The sequence below is a fragment of the Xiphophorus maculatus genome, chromosome 18 (assembly GCF_002775205.1).
Source record: "Xiphophorus maculatus strain JP 163 A chromosome 18, X_maculatus-5.0-male, whole genome shotgun sequence".
NCBI lineage: Eukaryota > Metazoa > Chordata > Actinopteri > Cyprinodontiformes > Poeciliidae > Xiphophorus > Xiphophorus maculatus.
In genome coordinates, this window is record NC_036460.1 from 21,694,550 (window position 1) to 21,708,706 (window position 14,157).

General features: G+C 35.3%; 1 protein-coding gene across 1 annotated transcript in view; it reads left to right on the plus strand.

Annotated features, from left to right (window-relative positions):
- The window catches only part of drd2 (dopamine receptor D2), a 56,276-nt gene extending 45,495 nt beyond the window's left edge, over positions 1-10,781 (plus strand). Inside the window, exons 4-8 of the mRNA XM_005801055.2 lie at positions 1,773-1,909; positions 2,644-2,852; positions 3,772-3,858; positions 4,602-4,986; positions 8,743-10,781. Of these exons, the coding sequence (XP_005801112.1) occupies positions 1,773-1,909; positions 2,644-2,852; positions 3,772-3,858; positions 4,602-4,986; positions 8,743-8,939 (1,015 nt within the window). The 3' untranslated portion in view covers positions 8,940-10,781. The remainder of the gene's footprint in view (positions 1-1,772; positions 1,910-2,643; positions 2,853-3,771; positions 3,859-4,601; positions 4,987-8,742) is intronic.
- The last annotated feature ends 3,376 nt before the right edge of the window (positions 10,782-14,157 follow it).

Sequence of the window (14,157 nt, forward strand, 5' to 3'; positions counted from 1 at the left end):
ATGTGTGCTAAAAGTATATAAGTTGATACAATGAAAGGCAATTACCAACAAAAAAAGTACTTTAAAAACCATATCATGACGTTTTCCTTCTCATGTCACCTTATATACGTATGTTCAAAATCAATCTTAAATTTCAACTTGTCACATCAATTAAAACCTAATGTAGTTTTGATGTTACACATAAGCATTTAATAACATTTTAGTCTTACTAGAGGGGTCGGTAGCTTTTAAAAACCAAACAGAATTCCCAAAAATCAGAGATTAAGGAACTATAATACATTTGTTAGCAATAACAACCCAACTTTATTGAGCCTAAATGCATTTTTTTACTTTAGATTTAATGCATTGCTATTCTAAGAATGTATTCTTGTCAATCTCATGTTGTATAATTATTTTTTGCTAAATTGGATAAAATCTATTCTTTCAAGTTACATCCTTTACACCTCTAATTTGGGAAGTTAATCAGATTTTTTTGTAGATGTCAGGATTCCAGATGGGTGTATGTCTGCATTGGATTAGTGAAGACCCTGTCATTTTTATAAACTCCCACATGCTGTCAGAAAGGAGCCGATATTGATGCTTTTAAAACACTCATATTCTTTTATATTTGAGTTAACAAACGATGGGTCTGAATTTGTTGGAGAAATGAATAGACTCGTTTACTGGACTGTTTTTTTTTTCACCATCTTTAGGTGGAATGTGGTCTGGCCTGTTGGCTGATAAGTAATATTGAAGCTATATTTCTCCTTTCATTTTATTAAGTGTGCATAATCTTAAAATGTGTGTTATTATCTTACTATATCATTTATCGTATAAAAAATTAATCAATAAAAACATTTATTTCATATTAATAGGAATATATTTTGTCTTATTCAATTTCTAATGGTATTACCCATGAAACATTGTTATATTGTTGCATTTTTAGTTCATTATTTATCTATGAAAGTAGGAAATGTTTATTTATTTTATGTAACAGCATCCTTTTATTTTATGTATCACATCAATGGTATTTAGTCTCCAAAAAAGCCCAAGCTACTTGAGTTTATGCATGACGAATCTCTCTATTTGGTAAACAAATCAATGAATGACACATACTAAAATGCTGTTCATTTCCTGATATTTACAACAAGTACACTAATAAGGTCAAATAACGGGGCAAGGTTAAATGATGAGGTCTTTCTTCCAACATGAAAAAACAAATTTGTGCTTTACAGTTTCTCATTCTGATGTGAACTGAAGCCTGCAGCACAAGACTGTTTCCAAAGGGCCAGTCCGACATCCAAAAGGATCTGATCACAAATGACAGGCAACATTTTAAGTTTAACCCACTTGTGGACTTCATGTTCTCTACTGCGCTTCAGGCAAAAAAATCCCACCAAGTGAAAAAATACAAAAAATAAAAACAAGCAGGTAGCAGAAGGGTGAACATAATAAAATAATAATAATAAAAATAATACAAAGAATTTCAGATTTCAGATTACATGCACAAACAAGAAATTTAACTTTAGTTTCAGTTTTACCTTAGATGACTTACAATAAAGGATAAGAGGAAGAGCAAGGTTATGGAAGTGTGTGTGTACAAACATTTTGTTTTTCTATAAAGAATAGAAAAAAGGGGGCTTGTTGTGGTAGTGCATATGCATACTTTGTTTTGCAGCAAAGCAGCTGACTACTACTAACTTTCCCCACAGGCTACTAATGTTGTTGTACTGTAAAAAGGTGTCTGGCTACACAATAATATGGTGTTTTTTTAAACTTTGCTTTCATCTTAGATACACAGCAGTGGCAATGCCAATGCTGTACAACACGCGCTACAGCTCCAGGAGACGAGTCACCGTAATGATCTCTGTTGTCTGGGTTCTCTCCTTTGCTATATCATGTCCCCTGCTGTTTGGCCTCAATAACACAGGTAAGAGGGAGTTGAATACAAATCTTCTCTACGGTCACTGTCATATATTTTGTGTATTTGTCTGACTTTTACACAGGCAGCAATAGTTCTACATGGCTTCAGGTATAAACATTTTCACTCTACAAACTAATGTCAGTGCTGGGCAGCCATTTATAAAAACACTAATGTAATTTTTTAACAAGCTTTTACTTGCAAGATTCGCCTTGTGTAGTATAAGCCTTGGTCCTTCGGGTTGGTTCATATTTAGTTGCAGTCAGTCAAACCTTTGTTTCACCAGGCTAAACGTTAAGTTATTTACAATAAGTCTGAAAGTGCTGAATGTTTAGCACTTTTTTTCTCACATCCATTACTGGATCCTAACTATAGATAATTATGTAACTCTGTTTACACATGCTGGACATTTTGCTGGCAAAACCCTGGACAGCAATGAAATTGGCCATTCAGCAGTGGCAGCAAGCTCGATGCAATACAAACCTAAAACCTACGTAAAGTTTTCTGAGAAAATTTAGGGAAACAACCTGTATATGTGCTTGGTCTCTCCACTGCTTTGAGCAACAACTAAGCTCAAAGCTGCAACAATTTTAAGCTGTAGCGTCTTTGCAGTGAGTGAGACAAGTGTTTAAAAAGTAATTAGATTTTCAAAACCAAAACAACCCCCAGTTTGCAAATATGTCTTCCTCTATTCAGAACATGCAGCGTGAAGTTTTCCATTCGCCTTGCGCTTATCTCCACAGCAACCCGCGATGCGTCTCTCTGTGTCATCGCCAACCCTGCCTTCGTGGTGTACTCCTCCATCGTGTCCTTCTACGTACCCTTCATCATTACTCTGCTGGTTTATGTGCAAATTTATGTGGTCCTGAGGAAGCGCAGAAAACGTGTGAACACAAAGCCAAAGCGACGTGTGTGTCAGCCTGCTGACACCGATGTAGCAACTTCACTGAGGGTGAGCAGCTTCAAAATTACGGCTCCTGTTTACAGCTTGGCAGCTTTATTGATTCAATATAAATGAGTTACCTCTTTGTTACGCGAGAGCCTCTTTATTTTTATGTGATTTTTTACCGCTTTAAAATAACAGTTTCTCCACACATTATTTAATGTAAACATGTGGGTACAGACAATATCCTGTATTTGAAATTTATATGCCGCTGCAAATCAATAATCTTTTCAGCTCAATTGCATCTGACAGTTTTAAAACAGGCTGTGTCTACAGTTGGCATTTACTTTAAAAAAAAAAAAAAAAAAATTAAAAAAAAAACATGAAGTGGAACCAGATAGATTTTTTTTTTTACATCTAACCTACATTTTCAACAATAGTTGTACTACAGTTGATAGTATTTTATGCATATGAGGATGCAATGCTAAATGTGCCTTAGCTGCTACATTTCATGGTTAGTTATTAAAATGCATTAAATGTAATGTACCTTAGACGACCTTTTCATTTAGTGCCTATTGATTTTCTCAACATGAAGAAACTTGCAGGAACTTTTGTTTCAAACCAAACTTTTAATCAGATTCTTATTATGCGCAGCCTCATACTGGTCTGCCAATCAAATATAGATAATACATATGCATATAAGATATAATAAAAGGTTAATTAACATGTTTTATTACTAGATAAAATAATATTTATTAAACAGTTTATTACTTTTCTGTGACGTTTAATTTCTCCAAATCAATTGAAAGATCCTATTGTTGCGAAACAACACCTTCCCTTTCCCACTCACCCCCCAAAAAACAAAAAAATCTCATCATATCTGACCTCACATCCACTATTATTTGTCTGTCTGTTCTTAGACAGCCCCTTTAGTCGGGGTTTTGACGTCGTACCCTCTCCTGGCCTCACACAGCTGTTTCTGTTGCAGGATAAGTGCACTCATCCAGAAGATGTAAGGTTGTGCACCATGATTGTGAAGTCCAATGGAAGCTTACCTGCCAACAAGAAAAGAGTGGTATCTTCTCTTTTTCTGTCACTTTTTCAAATTGTTTGAGTCTCATTTCTGTTCAAGTTTCTTCTTTTTGAAAAAAGCACTAGACTTGCAACTAATGCTGTTGCGAGAGTTCACCAATTCATCAATATGTTTCTAATTAGTCAGCTGTTTTTTAAAAGCCAACTCTACTTTCTAAAGGCCTACCTGTTGTATGAAACATGTTTAAATTTTTCATTTGCATTCCTGTCACTGAACCTACTGTCTATATATAAAGACAATATTGTGTTCACAGCTTCCAGTGCATTGCAAACATTACCCATCAATTATCTGTGGTCAATATTGTCATTTATGTCAACAAACATTTGCAAACCTAGTGGGCACAGATAAAGTATGTCCACTATTATACAAAACTTTTTAAAATAACCCAAAAATCCAATTCTTAAGAGCTGCCTTCGATTCATAATGACTACGTTATTGATTCCTTCTTGTCTTCATTCTATTATTTGATAATGATTATTTAGATATAATTTGTCTAAATGTAATGTTTGTTGCTTTTTTGCTGTTGTCAACATATTTGATTATTATCTTTTGTTTTTATTGTGTAACACACTTTGAAGTACCTCTCTGATTAAATGTCAAATACATATAAACTTGACTTAAATGACACCACACCTTTGTACAAAGCAGTTACCCTGGAATTACCCTTTTCTTCAAATGATAAGTGACCTGATTTATCATCCTGCTTTGCTTGTCTTGAACTTCAGATTTTCATCAAAGAAGCTGCCACTGACGGGGATGACTTGGAGCTGGATGAGCTGAACAACAGCGGCAGCAGCCACAGGCAAAGACATCAGACACACAGCGCCCTTGGAGACACTCCGGCCACTAGTCACCAGCAGCTAATGCCCAACAAGGCCAATGCTAGCCCCACCTCCACGCCTCCCACACCCCCCGAGGACGGCCACAAAGCAGAAAAAAATGGCGAGCCCAAGGAGGCCCTGGCTGACCCAGCACCAGTTGTAGCCAAAGCCTTCCAGACACAGGCGCTACCTAATGGCAAGACTCAAACCTCTGTCAAAAACATGAGCAAGAGGAAGATCTCCCAACAAAAAGAGAAGAAAGCCACTCAGATGTTAGCCATTGTCCTCGGTATGCTTCATCTACTTAATGTTTCTTTTATTTTTTTGTTTATTTTGGGCTAACATGCTCAGTTTTTGTGTAGGGCTATCAGAGTTTTCAGCAATGAGCACAAATTAATAACAATCGTGTCCATTTTAGAGGAAACAACTCTTGTTTACAGCTTTCTGTTTTATTGGTAAATAATTTTGTTAACCCATTTAAACCCAAATTTTTCCCAAACATGAAAATAATAAAATCAGATGTCATTTATAGCCCTTTGAACTAATCAAGGGGAAATAATTTTTACAATTGTGGAAAAATATATGAAATAGTGTGTTTTATGATCGGTCACAATTGTAACCGGTGGGATAATATGGTGCTCTTACTAAAATGAGCTAAAAGTGCTTTATCCAAATAGAAAAGATCATAAAAGGTGAACATTGTTTCTTTATTTGAATGTCTCTTTCCACAGCATTACTTTAGTGCAACTTTTGCTCTGTAAAGTACAAATTTGACTATCTGTATATTCTAAACCAAGGTAAATTTGAGTGTTTGAGTGTTTATGCATAATTATATAGTAGAACTTCAGTCTGTTGTTGTGTTATCCATTAACATAGATCATAAAGATAACATCTATAGTAGATGCCTTCATTTATATTATTGAAAATCATGAACATCTGTCAGTCTCACTGTCATACAGTAATAAACTTAGTCCAGGGGCCTCCAACTCCAGGGATTGAGGGCCGGTGTCAGGCATCTTTTCCATCCGTCTCTGCTTCAATACACCTGAATCAGGTGATCAGCAGGACTCTGGAGAACTGGATGAGATGATCCATTTAATTCAGGTGCGTTGGACCAGAGACACACCTGAAAGTTACAGGATACTGGACCCCAAGGCCTGGAATCAAAGGCCAGTTGTATGGCTCCTTCTCACCATTTGGTGACTGGTATTCTTCAATTTTGGGTTATTTCCCTGGCACCACCGGGTCCTCTGACTACCACCGGCAGGCATGGCGGGTGAATTGTTCTCTTGATCAAGGTCACAACGACTACCACAGACAAAGTGGGGGTTCCAGCAGGCAACCCACCAGTTACAAGATAAACTCCAACCTCTTAAGCTACCATCACCCTATTTACAGGTGCACTTTTAAGATGGGCCACCACCACTTCTTGGACCTGATCATGACTCTGTACCTTGAGGGGTTTAGGTCATGAAGGTCTACACCTCTCATGTGCTCATTGATCTATTTGACATCAGTCTCTGTGTAGTTCTTTCTACTATGAAAATATTGTTGTCTTTCTAGTGGACCAGCGGTTTCTCCAAATGAGGTTCTCAGAGCCTCATTTTAGTTTTAAAGGGTACATCAAAGAGACAGTTATCTTTTCATCATAAAATTTTGCAGGTGGTAACAGAGTGCCACATGACTGGGAAAGGGGAGATCATCCTCTTTTCCCATGAACTTATCATATGCATTCAAAATTAGGCATGGGAAACTGCCTCTTTTCCCCTTATAGTCCATGTCTAAGCCACCACAACCAAAATCAGTAAGGATTACATTTTTCTCACAACTACATTGTATGTTTTGTCTGGCCTTCACTAAGTCTAACAGATCAAGAACCACACTCAAATTTAATATTAAAAAGGAAGAAGTTTGGAATTGGAAGAATATGGTATGTATTTATATAAGCGCACCTAGGTCAAATGTATTGTCCCACCGGTCACTATTGTGACTGTCAACATGTTTACACATCTTGCTCACACACCAAACCAATTTTTGTAAATGCAACGGTGTATATCATAACTACACACTTTAAAGATGATGTGCACCAAAAATCTTTGTTGTATGTTTATTTAAACCTACATTGCTAGCTTCTTCTTTGGGAGGTTTATGGCAGTCTTCTTCGCACCAAGGTGCAACCAAGATATAAACAGCTCTGGCCATGTGATAATTTACTCTAAAAATGTGACACTGCATCAGTATTATCAAAACACTCTAAACTTTCAATATTTGCTGAACATCAACTGAAAATTTAATCAGTAAGCTTTTTGGAGTCCTTGAAAGTGAAATAAATTTCTTGGTCACTATTGTGACCGGTGGGTTTTAAATGGGTTAAAGTTATTGAATCTAATGTTAAGTAGCCTTGCTGTCATGATCATTTGTTAATTAGATTAGATCCAACAAGAGTGTCATACTGTGTGTGAGAAATCAGTTTGTACAGCTCTGCAGTTACATAGATTTTTCAAAACAAATCACTCTAGCATTTTCTATTAGTGTTAATAGAACCTCCCATGCGTAATTAGCATGGTTGAGCTTACCAACAATAGCCTCTGTGTACGGAGAGACTATTTAACTTTAACTGAGATTTCTGAAACACTGCCAGTAGAATCCAACTTGTGCTGTTCACACTGTCATGACAAGATCAGATACAGGTCGCATTACGTCAATCATATCGGAATTGGATCTCCTCAGGTTGCAGTGTGAACACAGCCTCAGTGAGAGCAAAGAGGAGCATGAGCAGAAGTACAAACTTTCAGTAGCAGATATCTACAGACCTTGAAAACCCAGGTGTCCTTCAGGCAGGGGAGAAATTGGACAAATCATAGCTATCTGTCTGGCAATCCATTGGTCAAGTTTATTGGGTTTGGTAGTTGCGCTGCCCCTTGTCTGAGCTTTGGTGCAGGGCAGGTTATATTGTGGCGCATACCTTGACATTTTGGACAGTTTAAATGTAAATCGCTAGTGGTTCAACTTTGAGGGGACAGTTTAGAGATGGCCCATTCCCGTAACAACATGTCTGCAAACAATGTACATAAAGACATGGACGTCAGACATGGACTGTACTTAACTGGCCTTCACAAAGTCCTGACCACAACCTGATTGAACAGTTTTGGTATGAAGTAGAGCAGACTGACCTTACAATGCACTTGGCTAAAAGTTTAAAAATGTCCTTAAACATCTTTCTAGAGCTTCTGTGAAGCCTTCTTGAAGAAATTTACCTGGACATGATGTGGTGACATAGCAAACCCAATAGATTAAATGTGTCTGTGAATGCAGATTCATTTGATTAAAATGCAGGATTCTTTATTAATGAAACTAAATTTAGTGCAAATTTGTTTGTTTGATTGAAATAATTAAGTCATGTTAACTTATTTCAATCATATTATTTATTTGACATTTTACATAAGTTTTTTTAAATTATGACAACATTTTAAAATTCAGATTGTGGAATGGCACAATTGCTAATTTAACTATTGAATTTTAAAAAATGATTTATCAGTTATCTTCTCTTATCCAAATATTCAATGTACCTTCGATTAGACGGTATCTTGTTAAACTTCATATTTAAGGTTGTTTAGTGATCTTTAAGCATAACATTGTTTTGATGAGTCATCGTGATTTCAGTATTAAGCAAAAATAATGGTGACTACATGTTCTTTTAGAATCAAGCCGTTCTAATCAAACCACTTAGGGAACACAGCTTGAAACTGATAGCTAAATTGTTATTTAGGTTCTAATTAGCAACAGGGCATTCTGTCACTGAGCTGTTCTACATTTTTTATCTAAGACTCCAACATGTAATTGGCTGCCTGGGTGAGAATGTTGTAGAATAATACAAAAAGAAAAAGAAAAAAAAAGAAATCAAACTGATGCAAGAAACCGTAATGATTTCTGTGGTCTGAGAGCAACTTTTGTTTGCAAACCCATTTTCAGGTCTAATATACAGCAAGGGCTTGACTTTGTTTTCTCTCTCACTTACATTGTTTCTCTCTTACTATCTCCTCAGGTGTATTCATCATATGTTGGCTGCCATTTTTCATCACCCATATCTTGAACACCCACTGCACCAAATGCAAAGTTCCCGCTGAGATGTACAACGCTTTCACTTGGCTGGGCTACGTGAACAGTGCTGTAAATCCCATCATATACACCACCTTTAATATCGAGTTCAGGAAGGCGTTCATTAAAATCCTGCACTGCTAAGCTGCTGCATCCCTTACAGATCAGACTGAGGGAAAGGGCACAAATAAAGGGTCTGGCAATTACCTCATCCTGTGACAGGAAAATGCACCACATTGAGAAAAAAAACTGAAAAGTTACTAAAAAACTGGCAGTGTCTTTTTGGAAGGCGCGTTGACTATGTGTGTGTGAGTTGTTTGTGGAGTCCTGTTCTCCAGAAAACTGAATGTAAAACAAGAAAAGTCTGTAACAATGATCTGTTCATGGAGAAAAAAAAACTAACACTATTCTCTAAAATCATTGTGTGTGTTATGTAAGGAGCCATATGTGTATACCACACACATGCAAGTAGCATACTGCTATTTATTATGTGCGTACTCCATGTTTCCATGATGGAAAAGCTACGACGTCAGTGTTCATTGCAGTGTTGATATCGATGCATCCAATCTTACTCTTGAAATCTCTTACGGGTTGGGAATGTGTAGGGAAGGGAAGATTTACTTACTGTACAATGTGACGATGCCAATATTTGCAATTTTGCATTTTATAAATAATCTAATATCGTATCTTAATGAATCAAAATATCGTTGAGAAATTAATTTCTTTCATTAATTCAATTCTATAAGTGAAACTCATAAATTCATTACATGCTGAGTAATATATTTTCTTCTGATCATTTTAATTATTATGGTTTGCAACTGATAAAAACCTAAAATTCACTTTCTAAGAATTGTGGTTTACTAAAAAAGTAGCGTGTGGAAAGTCCACAATACTTTATTTGAGCTACTACACAGTTACTCTGTTTAGTTTAAGTCAGGTTTAACTCAATAAAATACAGTGATACCATATCCATTTTTATTAAAACAGTTTGGTCTAACATCAGGAGATGACATGGCTCCTACTAAATCGTTACTGTGGAAACTTTACTCAGGATCTGACGCAACTTGAATTATTTGTCTCTCCACCCTTTTGTCCAGACTGGTGGACTTATTAAATTAAAATGCTAAATATACTTTCATCTTAAAAGAGGGCAATCGTGGGGTGTTACATGGTACAGTGGTTAGAGTGGGTTACACCCATTCTGAGTTCAACTCCTGTTCTCGGTTGCTTTGCCGCTTGTTTTTTTTTACTTTCAAATAAAGGCCTCTAGTGCCAAAAATAATTCTTAAAAGAAAAAGTGCTTTGGATCAAGGAGGACCTAGTCCAGTCCTCTTTCTACTAATCCCTCACAAGACACTCTTGGGAACAGCTTAAGACAAGGAGTGCACCTGTAACAAGTTTGTATGTAGCTGCTCTTCAACCAACTTGGTTAGACCCTGGCTCTGAAAGTTAGATTTTTGCTACACACTTTCTCCTCTCCTTCTACTCAACTTTCCCTCCGTTTGCTAGGATATAACACTATATGGTCAATCTTCAATATTTTGTAGAACAAAATGTTGGGTTTTCATCAGCTGTAAGCCATAATCATCTTAATTAACAGAAATAAATGTTGGAGTTATATTACTCTTTTCTGTAATGACTATAGTTCAGTCTCACTTTTTGAATTTATATTTTGACAGAATTAATCTTTTGATAATATTTTATTTATTGAGATGCATGTATTATTATTATTATTATTATTATTATTATTTTCATTTTCTGTATTGTATATAGTTTTCATAACACATTATCTGTGAATATATGCCTGCAATGGAAAAGTGATGCATGCTACACTGCTCCTCTACTTGACTTTTCATGAAATGTATGTTACAAAAATAGCAAAAGCTCTCCAATAAATGAAAATAAAATGCATAGTTAAGTGCCACACAAATGTCACTGTTTGTTGTATGTGTCAATACAAGCTAAATTATAACTTAAAACTGTTAATGTTTGGTAGTCTTTGTTTGATTAATGTAGCTGGCTCTGCTTTGCTGCAGTTGAGTTGTTTTATGGCAAACTAATGATCTGTATGTGGAGTTTGCAGCTTCCAGGTTTAATTATTTGGATGTGTATAAACCCCAAAGTGGCCCCCCAGGGGTTCTGCAAGTGAGAATGAGGTTAGGTCAATGCAGCAGAAACAAAAGCTGCTGCAATAAATCACTGAAAGCTGTTTGAAGTGACACATTTTCAATATATTCAGTACAGTCTTAAAGACATTATCAATAAGAGCCAGTATGTATATAAGTATCCGTATGCTAAGAGAGGTGGCAGCATTTAAGATGATGTGATTTTACAGCATTTTATACAGAAGTATGAACATGAGTTTTCCATTAAAAACTGTAAATGCCAATTTAATTTTCTTTTCTGGTCAACACCCAACTTCAAGAATTGATATAGCAACTATAGTTTCCCGTAAAAATCCCAGAATACTTTCCCAAATATTATCTAGAATAATAAACATATCAATGATCCTAGATTAAATTATTTTTTAAGGAAAAATGTTATTTGCAATTTGAAACAATAATAGGAGTACCAACTAGAAAACTTCTTAAGAAATTTAACCAGAGCCCGCCAAAGTGTGCCCGTCGGTTGGAGCCAAGCGTTCTGATGCTAAAAATTAGCATCAATGCTAAAGTAAGCTGCAATGTAATCAATAGCATGTGGAGAGTCACAAGCACGTTGAGCAACATGGACTTACTCCATTCAGTGTGCTAAACATGGCTAATAAATAAACTAAATAGCTAAAAGCTTATTTTGGGGAAAAGGCTAATGTGGGCACTACATTAGCAACGTTTGTGCTAATGTTAATGCACTGCCCTGTGGTGTTTACTTTTGGAAAAATAAAATTCAGATGTTTACTTTGTGACACTTGGTTACCGGAAAACGCACTTGTCTCTTAGCAACAGATTAACAACAAATATTGTTATTGTTCAAAAAACATAAGATTTCTTCTGTTCTTTTGAAATATTACTTACCTTATATCACTTACTACTTAACAAGAATTGTGCAGTTGGTGAGTTTTGCAGAAAAGTGATTTTTTTTATTTTCTTCCTGTCATTGGTGATGAATATATTATAAAACAGACATTCAACACAAAAGTAAAAATCTGCTTTATACGTCATGACAGTTCGTTACCAGAAAAAAAACCGCTCATCTCTTAAAACCAAATTAATAATTGTTTATAAAACATTATTCTTTTGAAATACTGCTTATCTGCTTAGATACAGGAAATTTACAATTGGTAAATTTTGCAAAAGTAAAAATCAGATCTTTACTTTTTGGCCCTTGGTTACCAGAAAACAGTTCGTCTCTTAGTAACAAATATTGTTATTGTTCAAAACACATAAGATTTCTTCTGCTCTTTATAAATATAACTTGCCTTACTTGTTATTTAACAAGAATTGTGCATTTGGTGAATTTTGCACAAAAGTGAAAGTGTTTTTTTTGTTTGTTTTTCATTGGTGATGAATATATTGTAAAACAAACAGACATTCAACACAAAAGTAAAATTATGATTTGTATTTTGTGGCAGTTCATTACCAGAAAAAAAAAGTTCATCTCTTAACAACAAATTAATAACAAGTAACATTATTGTTTATAAAAACTTAAGCTCTTTTGAAATACTGCACATCTGCACAAGGAATTCACATTTGGTAAATTTTGCAAAAGTAAAAACCAGATGTTTACTTTGTGGCACTTGGTTACCAGAAAACACGATCGTCTCTTAGCAACAGATTAACAACAAATGTTGTTGTTGTTCAAAAAACATAAGATTTCTAATGATTTTTCAGAATGCTACTTGTCCTATACTACTTAACAAGAATTGTGCAGTTGGTGAACTTGGCAAAAAAGTTAATGTTTTTTTCCTTTTTTTGTCAATAGTGGTAAATATATTATCAAACGGACATTCAACACAAAAGTAAAAATCTGAGTTTTACAACATGGCAGTTTTTATTACGTTACTGCGCCCTGTCCTGCGCACGCGGGACACTTTCAGGTCGTTTGCCCGTTCATACAGGAGAACACGTGGAGGTTGCATACATTTGGAAGTGTGAATTGCCAAGGCAAAAGAAATCAGAATTGGGTCACTTCAGGCTGCAGTGTGAACGCAGCCTAAAGATAAGTAATATTTCAAAAGAGCATAAGAAATCTTATGCTTTTTGATAACAATATTTGTTGGTAATCTGTTGCTAAGATATGAGCGTGTTTTCATATCAAGTGTCACAAAGTAAATATCTGATTTTTACTTTTGCAGAAGTAAAAATCAGAGGGCAGTGCATTACCATTAGCACAAACATTAGCAGTGCATTGACCCCCAACTTTTCCCTAAAATGAGCTGTTTAGCTATTTTTTTTATTTATTAGCCATGTTTAGCACACTGAATGGAGGAAGTCAATGTAAGACAACATGCTAGTTCGCAAGGCATTTCAATGTTCTCCTATGCTTTACTATGGCAGGCCCCAATTATAAAAATGCATATTGATATTCTATTAAAGAATGCTAAAAATATTTCTATCTTTATGTTATAAAACATATAAAGCTAAAATTTAAAAATTATAAAATGTTAACATTTCATCAAGAAATTACCAAAATATTCTCAGTGCATTGGTTTTAGTCTGTGATGCAGGGCTGGTGCGAGGTGGTATGCTTTGACTCAGAAGCAGAAAAATTACAGCCTTATGCACAACTATCAAGGATGCAGCAAGCAGTTTCTGAGTGGCAAGTCGACAACAAAACACTTGTCTTTTCCAGCAGCCATTGCACAGTGCATACAGTGGTTAAACCTGCTAACCGACTGTGGCATTTTTGTTTGGGAAGTTTTTGAAACAGATAATTTTGCAAGCACCAAAAACATTAACTTTTTGTCAGATTTTCTTACAATAGATTTGTCAGACTTTCTTAGCATTTGCACCTGTTCAAGAAGCAGAACCAAATAGAAGTACAAAGTACCATAGTACTGGTGGTTTAGTGTAACCACCAGTACTATGTGAGTGACACCTAAAAGCAGTTTACACTGACAAAACCAGACAGGCAACACATATATTGTATAGTCATATTCATAAAATTAGAAAATGCATTCTGTTGCATTAACAATACATTTTGAAAATAAAAGACTTTGATATAGTATTAAAAATACTTTGCATTAAGCCAACATTTCTGTATATATGTTTGTACTGGTCTGATATAATATTGTAATTTTATCTTATTAGTGAAAAATCATTAAAATTAACAAATGTAAAGACACTACAGTATGTAAGAAATGTATTTAATCTATATAATGTGTTTCATTTAGTGAACTGAGATAATGAAACAATTTAACTTT